This window comes from Spermophilus citellus (genome assembly GCF_964194105.1).
Source record: "Spermophilus citellus genome assembly, chromosome: 2".
NCBI classification, from domain to species: Eukaryota; Metazoa; Chordata; class Mammalia; order Rodentia; family Sciuridae; genus Spermophilus; species Spermophilus citellus.
This window is the reverse complement of record NC_138183.1, coordinates 206,586,845-206,601,137: the sequence shown is the minus strand read 5'-3', so window position 1 is coordinate 206,601,137 and position 14,293 is coordinate 206,586,845. Positions and strand designations below refer to the sequence as shown.

Below are 14,293 nucleotides of genomic sequence, written 5' to 3'. Positions count from 1 at the left end.
ACACACATACAAACACACACACACACACACACACACACACGCACCCTGTAAGGGGATCAAACCCAGGGTCTCATGCATACTAGCAGGTGGTCTACCACTGTGCTTCATCCCCAGCCCTATTTTAATTATATTTTTAATTGTCAAATAATAGGTGATGTCATGGTACATGTATACATTGATTAACTAATTAACATATTCATCACCTCACATACTTCTTTGTGATGAAAACATTTAAAATGTATTCTTTCTCCTACTTTATTCTTAAATTCATGCTACATTTTGTTTCACAATAGCCAGTGACAGGCAGGAGCTCTGTGGGTGCCTTGCTCATCACTGTATTCACCAGCAGAGCCTGGACTCAGCAAAATATTTGCCATATAAAGGACAAGGTACAGGTGGAATCATGTCCAGTGACAATCTTTCCGTGGGCACAGGCTTTACCTTTCAACATGTATGCTGAAGCACCATCTGTTACTTCTTCAGTTATGGCTCTTGAAGCCATCTCCTTCCTCACCTCATGGCCACAGCTTCTGGCCCAAGTCATTGCTACCTTCTCTCCTCACTCAGTTGCAGTCCCCACGCCATCCTCAGAGGAAGTTTCTACATGCAAATCCAACTATACTTCCCTACTCAAGCCACTTCAATTACTCTCCTGTTACTTTCTTTTTTTTTTTTTAAATATTGTTTTAGTTGTAGATGGATACAATATTTTATTTATTTTTATGTGGTGCTGAAGATCGAACCCAGGGCCTCATGCATACGAGGCAAGTGCTCTACCACTGAGCTACAGCCTCAGCCCTCTCCTATTACTTTGGTATTTGAAAACATTCTAGATTCAAGAGCCTGTCTGGCCCATCCTAGACCTATTTTCCTCCTATGTGCCAAGCTGCTTCCTGTATTAGCTTCCTAGAGGCATTCAAATTAATATGCCCTGATTAAAGTCTCACAATGCTTCTGATTTTCCCTAAAGAATTGTGTGATTTTTTTTTCTTTAAATATCTATCTCATTCAGTGGATTATAAATTCCTGAAGATCAGGGACCATGTTTCCCAGTAACTAGCTCAGTGCACAACACACATGGTCATTTAATAAATATTTGCTGAATGAATGGAAATTTACACAGTAGCCAACACATATTGATTGCCTTCTCTACATCTACTCAAGCATTAAATGCTTTCTATAGATTGTCGCATATGACATTCCAACAACTCTATGAGTGAGTGGTATTACTATTCCCCTTGGAGAAGGAGCTGAGGGGTTAATCTACTGAAGGTTCAACTTGTTCAAGGTGGCCTATTCAATTCCTTTTCCCTCAGGAAGGCTTCTCCATCCTCTTGAACCAGGTCCAATCCTGTCTCTTAGCATTAAGTCCCTCTGCCAGATGCCAGCCAGTAAAAGTTCCCATCCATTTAGTGATAACATGATGAATGCCTGCCTACCCCCTCGTCAGACCCCAGGATGGCTGCTTACCTGGGTAGCTCACCGCAGCATCCCTAGCACCCAACACCTATGTATACACTTTGGTCTACTTAACTACTTTTGTCACCCTAAAGGGCATGGATTACTACAGTATAGGCACTCTGCTTTATCTGCATTGCTTCTCAGTAGCTAATACATCTAATCCCATGGTTTAGTTGAATGAATTAAAGCACTCTCAATCATTAACTTTGAGGTGGAGAATGCAGATTAAGCCTTTGCTTATAAATGGGGTAGAGACTGAGGTCTGAAGACTTCAAATGCCTTGTGCAAGGTCATAATGTAGTGATTTCATGACCCTAAAATTACCCTGCAAAGTGGGTTTTTCTATCAAGTCTTTATTATTGGATATGTGACCCTGGGGAAGCCTAATATTCCTTATCCACAAAAATGGGAATAAAAATGATCCCAGAGTTTTGTAGTGAGAATTTTATAACATAACACTTAACAAAAGATCTATCTAGCACAGTGCCTGAACCCTTGAGGCTCTATCCTATTTTCTCTGAAAGAATATACCTCCTTGAGGCTTCGTGATTGAGATTCAACAGAGAAAAGAAAACAAAAATGTTTCCATTAGCCTTTATGTCTGAATGTGACCTCCAAAGAAAACAGCCTACTGCCTCCTTTCTCAGCTCTGTGCCACTGTCAATGCCCCACATCGACAGGTTCAGCTCAACTTCTGAATCAACTTGATGCAATCAGATAACCCATTCCATCAGCCAGCATGGTCGGGAATTGGCCTTGATGACACAAGGATTGTATCTAAAATACCCAGTAAAGTCCCTCCAACTTCATCCAGTTGGAGATTTCATAATGGCCTGTCCCTGAGGAAGAGCTGGAAAGCGTAATTTCTCCTGTTCATCAATTAGATGACATGACTTTCATAATCCAGGAGTGCTGGCTTAACTGCAGTTTTTCTAAGGCTATGATATTTCCAGCAGATTCTTATTGGTAGTTACCAGTTCCTCATATCAAAGGAATGTCTAACTGTTTAGTGACACATTGTGAAGTTATTAATCGAACCTGAGTTTCCTGGACAGCCATGCTGGTTCAAGCCACATGTCCTGAGAAAGCACTCCTGATGATTACCTGGGCTCTGTGGGAAACAGGCACTCGGACATTTCCTGGACATTTCATCCCACTGTGCACTGTGAGGTAGAAAGTCAGGACCTGGGAATAGCATCTTCCTTAATGTGCAGAAACAGACAAGGCTGGTTTTTTAAGCATCAGCTAAGATGCCCTCCAAGAAGTGGTGGCCGTCCACTCAGAGTTCTGACCAAGAACTGAAACTGTTTATAAAGTCCACAGCAGGACTCTAGCTTGCTCACGTGAATGCTAAGCTGCTGTGCCTGTTCTTTAAATAGTAGAGAAAAATCTCTGACAAGTACTTGCTCCCTGCCAGCGCCCACACTAGAACCACTCAGTTTTCACCAAAAGATCTCTAGAGGAAAAGATACTAATGAATAGCTACTATGAACAGGTATTCCAAATTCTTTTTCCCGATTGCTGGCTTCTGAAGTGTAGAGGCACGTAGGTATATCTGAGAATCCACTAAGTTCTCTCCCTAGAATATATGACACTTACATGCAAAACTGTTTGCCAGTTGCATGCCAGTCTCGTCCCCGTGAACTCTGAAACTCATTTGCCAGTCTGCTTATAGCAGTGGCTTTCAGTCCTAGTTGCTCACTTCAACTGCCTGGAAAGCTTTAAAATTAAACAAAAAGACATGATGCTGGGCCCCACCTCAGGGAGTCATCTGGAGTGGGGCCCAGGCCTCAGATTATAAAGAGTGTCCTGGATACTCTTTACTCTTTAATACGTGATAAACTTTTTAATACGTGAAGGGCTTTAATTTTAAAAACAGATTGTTTTTTCTTTTCAACAGTGGTATATGGGAGCTGGATTCTACTGGCTTATGAATGTGACAGTTAATAGTAAGAAATTTCATGAGCTAGACAACAATTGGTAGCTTGAAATTGCTCATGGGGGATATATTTACACTATGGAAACAGGGAAAAAGTATAAATCAGGATTTGGAATGGGGTGCAGGTTTAGGAAAGAGTGCTTAAAAATAACAAAGAAAGTGTATCACTGATTGAGAACCACCGGCCAAATAGAACCAAAACTCCAGGTAAAGAATTCCCACTCTAAGTATTCTAGTTCTTAATTCTAGTAACAAAGAGTAATAGAGTAAGCTGTCAGAGGGCTGTGTGTGTGACTAGAGTATTACCTTGGTACTTCTTTAATGAAATTGTTTCTATCAAGTTGTTTTGGTATTTTTTTTAAGCCTTATATATATTAAAAAAAACCAACTCTTACTGTGTATTTTCTTAGTATAAAATGCTATGCCTCACAACCTTTTCAAAGTTCTCAAATGAAGCCCCCAGGAGGAGTTGGCCTAAAGTCAAACATCACTTAATCCCCTGTATTGCACTGTGTGGGGGACTGGTAGGTTTCCTGTCATGGGTCTTGAGCACATTCATCTTTTCCTTTCCCTTTAGCTGCCCCTTAAGTTTTGCCATATTTTTTTCAATTTGTGAAGAACACTTTCTTCCCTAGTTCTCGCAGGAGAGCTTATATTTTCTTAATATATGTTACCTCTTATAAGGCCTTGCAAATCCTTCATGAAGTGAGTCAAGGTATGTTTGAAATGCAAACCTATGGACTCAGCTTCTGCCTCATTTATGATTCGCATCTTACATAGCTGCTGAGACTCAGCTGTGGCTAACACTGGAATTACCCATGGAATTTCAAAAAACACACATGCCTGCGTCCAGCCCTCCGAGAACCTGAATGAGTGGACCAAGGGTCAGCCTGGGTATCAGGATTTTAAACATTTTCTTTAGGTCTTTCTAACGTGCAAGCTGGAGTTGAGAACCTAGGGTCACCCCTTTTTTAACACCACCTGAATTCCAGTTCTGCCAAATTTAGAAATCCCCAGATGAGACCCTTTCTCTTCTAATAACTCAAGCCCAAATATGGCCCAACTTTGCTAGATGGAAGCTGTGAGTTCCACTGCTAGCTGACCACCTGGGGCCCCATCCAACAGTCAAGTTCCCTTGGCTAAGGCCTTGGTGGCTCCCCAGCCACCTTTCTTACTATCCCAAGCAAGCCTTGTGGCAGAATCTGTCTAGAGAAGGAAGAAACAAAAGAATTACCAATAAAATTGTGAAGTTTTCCAAAACACTGTTCATCATATATTTCTCTGGTAAGTGTTTGAGCTTGTGGATGAAGTTGATCATATATTCACACATCGGGGAGCGGTTTATTCGGTATACAAATCGGCCATTCTCAAACCTTGCATACTCCGTCTGTTAAAAGAAAAAAGATTTGAGCATTTTTATACTTTGACCTCAAAATACCAGAAACAGGTATTACTGTCTATAAGAGCATTTTGCTTTTTCAACATGAATTGTCTGTTATGTGCCATGCTCTTCAGGTAGTCGACTTTTAAAAAGATCACTGGAAAGATGATACCTTCAAAGAGGAATCTGACAGGTCATTTCAGCAACAAAAAAACCCCCCAAACCCAAACTAGCTGCTTAGTGATTCTCTTCCTGGAGATATGTGAGAGCAGCCCCCAGCAAGTTACAGTTCTTAAAGAGCCCAGAGAAGCCCCTCTTTACTGTGATAAGGTCTTAAAGCCCCAACAACTCATATAGTTAATTTCTCTACTTCAGGAAAAACTGGTCACCTCACATTTATCATGTGGAAGGGTGGAAGGAAGGAAGGAAGGAAGGAAGGAAGGAAGGAAGGAAGGAAGGAAGGAAGGAAGGAAGGGCGGGCTAACATATATGCACTTTGAAGACCCTATGGAAGTACTCAGAAATTAAAACCACTTCCAGATCACCCTGGATGAAAAAGGAATTAAAAAGGAAATTATAAGCTGTGAGAAGGAAAATATATCCAAACTTAGGGGGCACAATTAACCTCTACTTGAAGGAAACTTAATGAAGCAGCCGCATAATGTCTTCACCGTTAAAAGACAAAAAATTGCAGAACTAAAGACATGTTTAAAAAAGAAGCACAAACCCCACAAAATAAATCCAAACCACAAAGAAACCAAAGGAAACCAGGAATAGGAAATTAATAAAGATAAAAGCTCAAATCAATGAAACAAATTTAAAATGCAGACAGAATAAATTTAAAAATTGGTTCTTTAAAAGGACAAAACAAAATAAGCCCTTTACACATTTAAAAAGGAGATTAAAGAAAAAAAAAAAGAAGAAGAAAAGAAAGAGGCAAAACCACAACTGTAGTAGAGATGAGAAGCCATACAAGGGCTGGGGGCACAGCTCAGTGCTCAGAACATGTGCGGGCACAAGGCCTACGGTTTGGTCCCCAGCATGCCTCCCCTACAATGTACCCATGAGATCCAACAGGGTACTTCACATCTGCTTCACATAGCAAAGGACCTAGAGGATAGGGATACTTTCCCAGAAAAACTCAAATTGCTAATATCAAACAAAAAAGAAGTGGAAAAAGTCAATAGATCAATGACTGGAAATGACCAGGACTAGAAAGTGACTTCAATATCTACCCTTGGAGAAGATACAGAGACTGCAAAGGATGCCAAATTTAGACAGGTGGAATAAGTTCAAGAGATCGATTACACACAGTGATGTTTTAGTTAGTAACAATATATTGTACACTTGAGGATTGCTAAGAGCCACAGCCAAGTAATATGATGCATGGAATTTTTGGTTGAAAGGTGACGCCAGCTAGCCATTGAGATGATATGGTTATGTTAAGATTTGCATTCATGTGGATATTGGACTCCTGATGTTCACCTTGGCCTGCTACAGGACTCCTGGAGAGTTCCCATTGGTTGGGGAAGTACAGTAGGAGGGAATTCCGGGGGAGGAACTTCCTCTGGTGTGCCGGAGAACGCAGCGTGGGTCGATGGGGATTGTTCCCGGGGCTTAGGGGGCATTGGTAATAAAGTTTGTTCCTGCTTGGGTGGCTCGTGATTTTGTGCCCAGCCAGACTGCAGCAGAGGATTGCCAAGTATTTTAAGAATTTTCACCCCCCCAAAAAAGAGTGGTAATACATATGCTAATTAGCTCAATTTTAGCCATTCCACAATGTATACATAATTCAAAATCTCACATTGTGTACAATAAATACATTTAATTTTTACTTGTAAATTAAAAATAGATCGTTTAAAAAGATAAAGAACAAATTGTAGGCTGGGGCTGTGGCTCACTTGCCTTGTATGTGTGAAGCACTGGGTTCGATTCTCAGCACCACATATAAATAAATAAAATAAAGGTCCACTGATAACTCAAAAGATATTTTTAAAAAATTTGTTTCAAAGGTAGGTTTTATGTACTCTTTAAAGAATAGCTATTTTCAATGTTATTTATTCTGTTAGAGAAAAAAAAGGGTACACATACTAATTCCTTTTATTAAATGAGTATACATACAATACTGAAAATTGATAGGTTATATTAAAAAAAAAGAAGTATGGAAAAATATGGCGAGATGTAAAATATCAGCAAAGAAAATCTAGCAACATATCCAAAAGCAGATAGGAGGAAATGCTGCAGAGGTTCATACCCAGAAACCTCACTGACTCAACTCACATCAACAAATTGGAGAAAAATCATGTAGCAAGAGATGCTCAAAGGCACTTAATAAAATAATGCAGTTATTCCTAATTAAAAGCCCTAAGCAAAATGGAAATTAAAAGCCCTTACACATGTAATAAATACCATTTACAAAAGCCAATAGTAACCCTAATCATAAATGGTAAAACACCAAATCTATTTCTACTAACATCAGAACTATACAAAGATGCCTACATCAATATTGCCTGATACAACTTCGATGAAATTTTAGCAAATGAAAAGTGAGAATTTGACATAACCATGGACAAAGAGGAGAATAAATTAGGGGTTTTTCTGCTATAACTAAGATTATGTATACAGAAAACCCAAGAATCTAGAGAAAAACCCACCAGAGTTAAGAGATCTTAAGATAACCACAGTGAAGACATCTTCATATAGATCTTAAATATAGATTGCAATATCCAAGGGCTTTTCTGTCAGAGTAATTAGAATCTAGAAACAGAAATTATGACAAATTATATAATTTTCAGAAATACATTAACAATGGACAAATCAGTATGATAAAGCTATAAAACCTTATTGAGATAGAAATGTAAATATGAAATAATATGAAATTGGTCTTTTTTTTTTGTACCAGTGATTGAACTCAGGGGCACTCAACCACTAAGCCACATCCAGCCCTATTTTGTATTTTATTTAGAGACAGGGTCTCACTGAGTTGCTTAGCAACTTGCTTTTGCTGAAGCTTGCTTTAAACTTGTAATCCTCCTGCCTCCACCTCCCGAGCTGCTGGGATTACAGGTGTGCCCCACCATGCCTGGCGGAAATAGGTTCTTGATTACAAAGTTTAATATTAATAATATGCCAACTTTTTCCAAAATATCTAAACCCAATGCAATTACAATTAAATTGGTCAAAGTTTTTTTTGTTTAAAAAGTGCTCATTGTTTTGAAATAGAAAAGCCAGTTACTAGCTTAGAAAACATATGAAAAAGAATGATGAGATTGACTTGCTTCATCAATATCAGAACCTACTATTGAGCCACTGTAATTAAATTCACATGGTAAAGATAGTGGATACAGTAGAATGGAGCCTAGGAGCAGGTCCCAATATATATGGCAAGTTTACGGGGACAGATCTGTTTAACTGGAAAAGAACACATTTGGTTAGACACAAATGCCTATATATTTGGAAGAAAATATAAGCCGCTTACTACTTCCCACCAAATACGGGCATACATTCTGAATAAATTCAAATCTTTACTCTAAAGCATACCTGCCACACTCAGACCATCTTCTCCATGAAAATTCCTGGGATTTTGCAAATCAAAAGCAACCTCTCCCTGTCCCCTGAACTTGCAGAGCTTTGGCTATACCATCTGAGGACATCATGAGGAATAGTTTGAAACTGGGAAAATAAATAAACTGCCTGGTTCACCTTTTCTCACATGCACCTGGTCCAGGCAGAGAAGCCCACGTGCAGAGAACACCCCTCACAGCGTGGTTGTTCACTAACACTGCCTAACACAGACCCTCCAGTGAGGGGTAACTACATTTCCTCCGGGTCTCCCAGTCCTGTCTTGTTATACAGCCTCTTTCTTCCCCTCTCCTTGGGCTTCCCAGGCATCGTGCTGAGCCCCTGCCCTGCCTCTTCATTCTGTTTATGATCTCTGATCTCTGCTCTGATGCTTTTGCCTCCCTGCTACTTGCCCCAGGACTGGCTGCTGCTCAAACTTAATCCTCATCCTGATGTCTTGTTATTCCCTTCAGGTGGCTAGTTCTCCATTTGTACAGCTCTAATTAGCGTTAATACTCAGGATTCCCAATTGAGATTTCCAGTCTTTACCTGTTGCATCTATAATCCTCCCCTATATCCTCCTGAATACCTTGTATCCTTATTTCTACTAACAGAAGCATAAAATGTGAGAGTGACCTTTGACTCTCATCCTGACTTCACAAGACATCCTTACTCACCCTGCAATACAGAGTCTTTGTCAGCCAGATTGGGCTCCTGGACCTGAGAGATCCAGATCTGCTGCAAATAAAAACTATTTACTAAACATGGACCAATTTGAGGAGGGTGAAAGGCCTGGGAAAGGAGAACTTCAAAAGGTTAAGTCAACTGCAAAGCAGATCACCCGGATAAAACAAACATTTGTTTAAAGGGAAGGAGGCAAGAAGTATAAAAGCTGTAAGTACATATTTGATCCTAATATAGAATGAAATGTAGTAAAAGCAATTAAAATAAAGGGAGTGGAAATAGTAAAAGCATCAGGTGTCAGGATTTTATAAGACACATGCCAATCAGCTAAAAGCCAACCTGACTGTTAATGCACAATGCTGGGAATGCCCTTGGACCAGGAGTGGGCTGGGAGGGCCTGGCTCAACCCAACATTCCCGGGGACCCCAGGAGGCTGCACACCAAAGTGAGTAGCGCTTGCTTCAGACACAGAGGGCTGTCACCAGACTTCCTACTTGCTTTCAGGTGCTTCCAAATCATTTTGCCTTTCATAGTAATAGAGAAAAGGAGAAGTGGGAGGGAAAGGAGGAGACATAAAAAAAGCACAACTTGAGGCTGGGGATATAGCTCAGTTGGTAGAGTGCTTGGTCCGCACATACAAGGCCCTGGGTTTGATCTCCAGCACCACCAAAAAATAAAAATAAAAAAGCACAACTCTCTGTCCCCATGAAAGATTGAAGAAGGCAATGGGCTGCCCTTGAGTGAAGTTTCTGGTCACCAGAGACCAACTTACCTCTACTTTTTCTACTACTTGCTTCCCAAAGGAGCACACTTTGGTGGAACAGGTGACTGTCATGTTTTCAGAACTCTCATACTGGCTGGTTACACCATAAAAAGCCCCGGCATCATCTTGGATATTGCAGTTTAAGTCGGCCTGTAGGAAAGGAAATGGGGGCGGGGTTATTCTCTCATCCCAGGAGTCTCACTACTGAGACAGCAATGCCAAGGCAAGGCCATCAGTGACTGAGCCCAGGGGAGAGCCACGTGGAAAAGATGATCTTCTAGAAACAAGGCCAATGCCCAGCAGTCACTTTCTGGAGGGTGCTAATCTGGGCATCTTCCCTTGAAAGGCCCATGCTATGTGTTTCCATTCTGTGTTGCTTTCTTGCATTCGGTATCAGAATAACAATGTGCCTTTGCAACCAAAGATAAGATTAGCAGTCTCTGAAATGTGTACAGAGAGTGGGACATAAATTAGACTCATATTCACTAATCTTCAGAGAGATTTAAAAGAACAGGAGACTCTGCGGCTGATTAGCCATTTGTTATGTATGTTAAACAGAAACTTTAAAAGAAATACGGCATCTGGAGGGGAAACAGTTCCTACAAATGGCTGATTTACAAAGATGCTAAATAACTGCCATTCATTTACCACACTGTTAGTAAGTACCTACTGTATGAGGTTCATACTGGATGCTAGATAGGACTTGGTCGCAACCTAACATGGAAGATAGGCACATACATTAGTTACCATGCAAACAGAAAACAAATACCATGTCAAAGGCACTCAGAGCTCAGATAACGAAAAGTAGTGCTTTTCGCCAAGTCTTAGTTAAGAGACAGCTAGATGGGCATGGGCTAAGGGAAGGGTGCTTCATTACAGCTACAGTGTAAAGGCTAAGGGGACTGGGGGAGAGGAATTTGGAAATGAAACTTGGGCCCCAGTCATAGAGAGCTAAGTAAGGAGTGTGGGTTGTAGCCTGTAGGAAATGGGGACCGGGGAAAGTTTTGGTGCCAAGAAGCAAAGAGATTAGAGCTGTGCTTCAGAGAATAGTGTCTTAGCAGGATAAAATACACACTGGAGAAGGCTGCTGAAGTGTTCAGGCCACTGCTATGATCTGAATGTGTGCCCCAACATTTGTGGGTTGGGTACTTAAATCTCCAAGGCAACAATGTGGGTTCTTCTGGGAGGTGTTTAGGATCCTGCCCTCATGAATGGATGAATGCAGTATAAAAGGGCCTTCAGGAGGGTTGGGGATATAGCTCAGTTGGTAATGTGCTTGCCTTGCATACACAAAGCCCTGGGTTCAATCCCCAGTACCCCCAAAGAGGGGTTGGGGGGCTCCAGGAGTTGGCTTTTGCACCTGTTCCTCTCCCCAAATCTGAGGATGCAGCAAGCCAAGAACAGACCAAGGCAGTCACTGAGAAATGGGTTCCTCCACCGAAACACCTACCAGCTCCCTGCTACACACCAGGCCCTGGATCAAAAGCTGGGCCAGGGCTAGTGCTTCCTCTCCTGGGGCTTGTGATTTAGCAAGGAAGGTATCATAACAGAGAGAAGCCCCCACTGAGAAGGGTACAGAGGGACATGGAAATAAACAGTAGAGAAGGTCCCCTAGGGGTCAGGAAGGCTCTGACCCTCTGAGGCAGCTGGGATCCAAAGAAAGAAGACATGGTTAGGTGAGAGAAAAAGGTTTTGGGAGGGTACACACCCAGAAAGAAGGACTTAAAAAATAAAAAAAAAAAGGGGGGGGGTGGGACAGAGACAGCGAAGGAGAGAATGGGAGGGCTGGGGACTTATATCCTCAGACCAAAGGCACCTGGGAGTGGAGCAGATGGGGTGGGACAGTGCCAAGATCCAAGAGGCACCTCCGACCGCAGCTTGGAGAAGATGGGAGACAAAGCAAGAGTGAGTGCAGACAGAGGGGGACACGACTGCCACCCAAATGAGATGGTAATACACATGGTAATACACAGAGGTGGGCAGGTTTAATACGCAAATGGGATTTTATATTTTGTGAGGTTTAGCACATTGTGACTAGCTGATTTTAATACTTGGCTAGGTCCCAACCACCACGGACACCTAAGTCATATATATGTTCTACAAAAATATACATTTGGATTTCCTTTCTGAATTGAATATTAGGAAAATGTTCATTCTCATAGGCAACATTTCCTATTTTCTGACTTCAAATAAAGAGAAGCATACATTCTACATTTCCCCCTTCACTTTTCAAGCCAGGAATCCAAAGCCAAATCCAGTGTTCAGCAATTACCTTGTCCTAGGTACTTGTAGTAGCTGGCAACCCCATACAGCTCCTTTTACTGATTTCTAATCTGCTTTCACTTCCCCTTGGTCCAGTTTTATACTATCCATACAGGGAGTGAACTTTCTCACATTTTATTCTTTGGAATTATAGGGGGCATCAATCATAAATAAATAAAATACCCAGAGGTGCATTTTTTCTCACATTCAAGGTTTTAACATTTGACTCCACAGAGCAGCTGCTTGGTGGGAACTGATGCAAGCTGAGATCTGCATCTAAGCTTCCCAAGGCTGCAGGTGCTCCAGCCTCCAGGACAGAAAGGCCAGGGAAGCATCCTAGGCACACAGGCGCTCTGGACACTGGCATCGCTCTCAAGCTTCCCACATGGCACCTGTGAGTGGCATGCATTAAAGCAGGCCTTCAAGAGAGGCCCTTGCCTTGCTCTGCTTCCAGCTCCGGCATTCTGCAGTGGAGGGATATTAGTGAGGTTCTGCATGTGTGCATCTGCATGCGTGCACAAGAGAGGATTATGCTCTTACTACTCTGGTATAATTTAGGCCAAAAAGTTTCAGATCTTTTTAAAAAGTCAAATTAAGTGCATAGTAAGTAGAGAAAAACTGTAAAAATGGTGTGCAGTTACATTTCTACTCATGAACTCGTCAACCTTGACAGGAGTAACTAGTGTTTCTCAAATGTCCATTTAGAACTATTTAGCAGATGTCCACATATGTACTTTTTTCTTTTTTTGCACAAATAACATAATTGTAGTCACACTTTGAAATCTTGCTTTTTAAAAAGTAACTATCTTAGTACTCTCTACTGATACAAAATATTAACACTAACTTTTTTTTTTTTTTTTTTAAAGAAACAATTTCTAGGGGCTGCATACTATTCCACAGCACAGACACACCACAATTTAACACATGCTCTGCTGGTGAATGTTTAGGATGTTCTCCAACAATGTGAAGGAAGAAGTTCATGTTAAGCAGGAATGGTGGGCTAGAAAATCTCGCTCTTTCAACTTTTTTTTTTAACAGCTATTTCAGCTGCTTAAAATTTTAAACACAAAGCCTCGAAAAATGAAGAAGAAATGAAGAATGAGAGAACTGAAGCAACTCCAGTTCCACGCTTTCATTGCTGTGCTGTGGCTGCTCACGTTTAACTGAGCCCATGGAAAAAAGAGCATGGTGTGATTGCAGAACCCAAAGCAGGTTCAACTGACTCGAATTGTTAAGAACTTACTCTGCAAATGAATCCCATGCTGTGTCCCTATTACTAAAGGATAAGTAATATAATGGACAAGTGGTGTGCGTGCTCGTTGGAAACACGTATGTTGTAAAAATGCATATGTAAAACAAAAACTCAACACCAACTTAGCCAATTATTTATGACTTAGACCAAGAAGGGATAGTCTTTTTAGGACTATTTTATCCATGACATCATTTAGAACTGCGGGTACATGGTGAGAATAAAAAGGGAGCCTTTTTATTTGGTGATGCTTCTGCCATTGTTTGTAACTTCCCTAGAGATGAACAACGTCCTCATCACCTGCACCTGCTCAGATCCTGCCTCACCTTTGGTTAAACCACCATCTCTTAGAACTCTCCAAATAATTCTGCTATAGTTTTAGTTAGGAATGAATGGTTTGTGGTTATAATGCTGAGAATTATTAAAAGATGATTTGAGAGTTATCTATTATAAAAACCCACCCTCAGAAACCACGGTGACAACTAAGTTCTAAAGTTGTCAGAATTAAGTTCTTTACATAAAATTAAACATCACACACATTCAAAGAAGTGCATGGATCAGAATTTTCCAGCTCAATTACATTTCAAGTGAACCAGCACGCAGATGAAGAAACAAAGTCTGTGACATGAGCTATTTTCTAGTCACAACCACCCCCATGTTTCAAGGGTGACTATGAGTCTAAAATATCATACCTTAGTTCTGGGTATTTTTGAGCTTTAAATCAGTGGATTCATGGTGCTCACTCCCATGTTTAGTTTTGTTGGCCCGGCATTTTGTGAGATTCCATCATGTGGCTGTGTGTTCCTCCTCAATATTAAATATTCCACTGGATGAAAAATGCCATGATCTATCCATTCTACTACTGATAGACATTTGTGATGTTTCCAAATTGGACTTTTTTTTTTTCTTTTTAATGAAGCATGTCACTGAGAACATTCTTGGATATGCTTTGGATGAACACACAAATATGTTTCTGTCGGGTGTTCCTGGGAC

The 14,293-nt window shown here is 40.9% G+C and overlaps 1 protein-coding gene across 12 annotated transcripts in view; it reads right to left on the bottom strand.

Moving 5' to 3' along the window:
• The window catches only part of TEAD1 (TEA domain transcription factor 1), a 258,092-nt gene that overhangs the window by 8,040 nt on the left and 235,759 nt on the right, over positions 1-14,293 (bottom strand). For all 12 annotated transcript variants that reach the window (XM_081278676.1, XM_081278666.1, XM_081278675.1 and 9 more), the window contains 2 exons: positions 9,799-9,939; positions 4,635-4,787 (listed from right to left, as the gene is read on the bottom strand). In XM_081278676.1, coding sequence (XP_081134802.1) covers positions 4,635-4,787; positions 9,799-9,939 — 294 coding nt within the window. The remainder of the gene's footprint in view (positions 1-4,634; positions 4,788-9,798; positions 9,940-14,293) is intronic.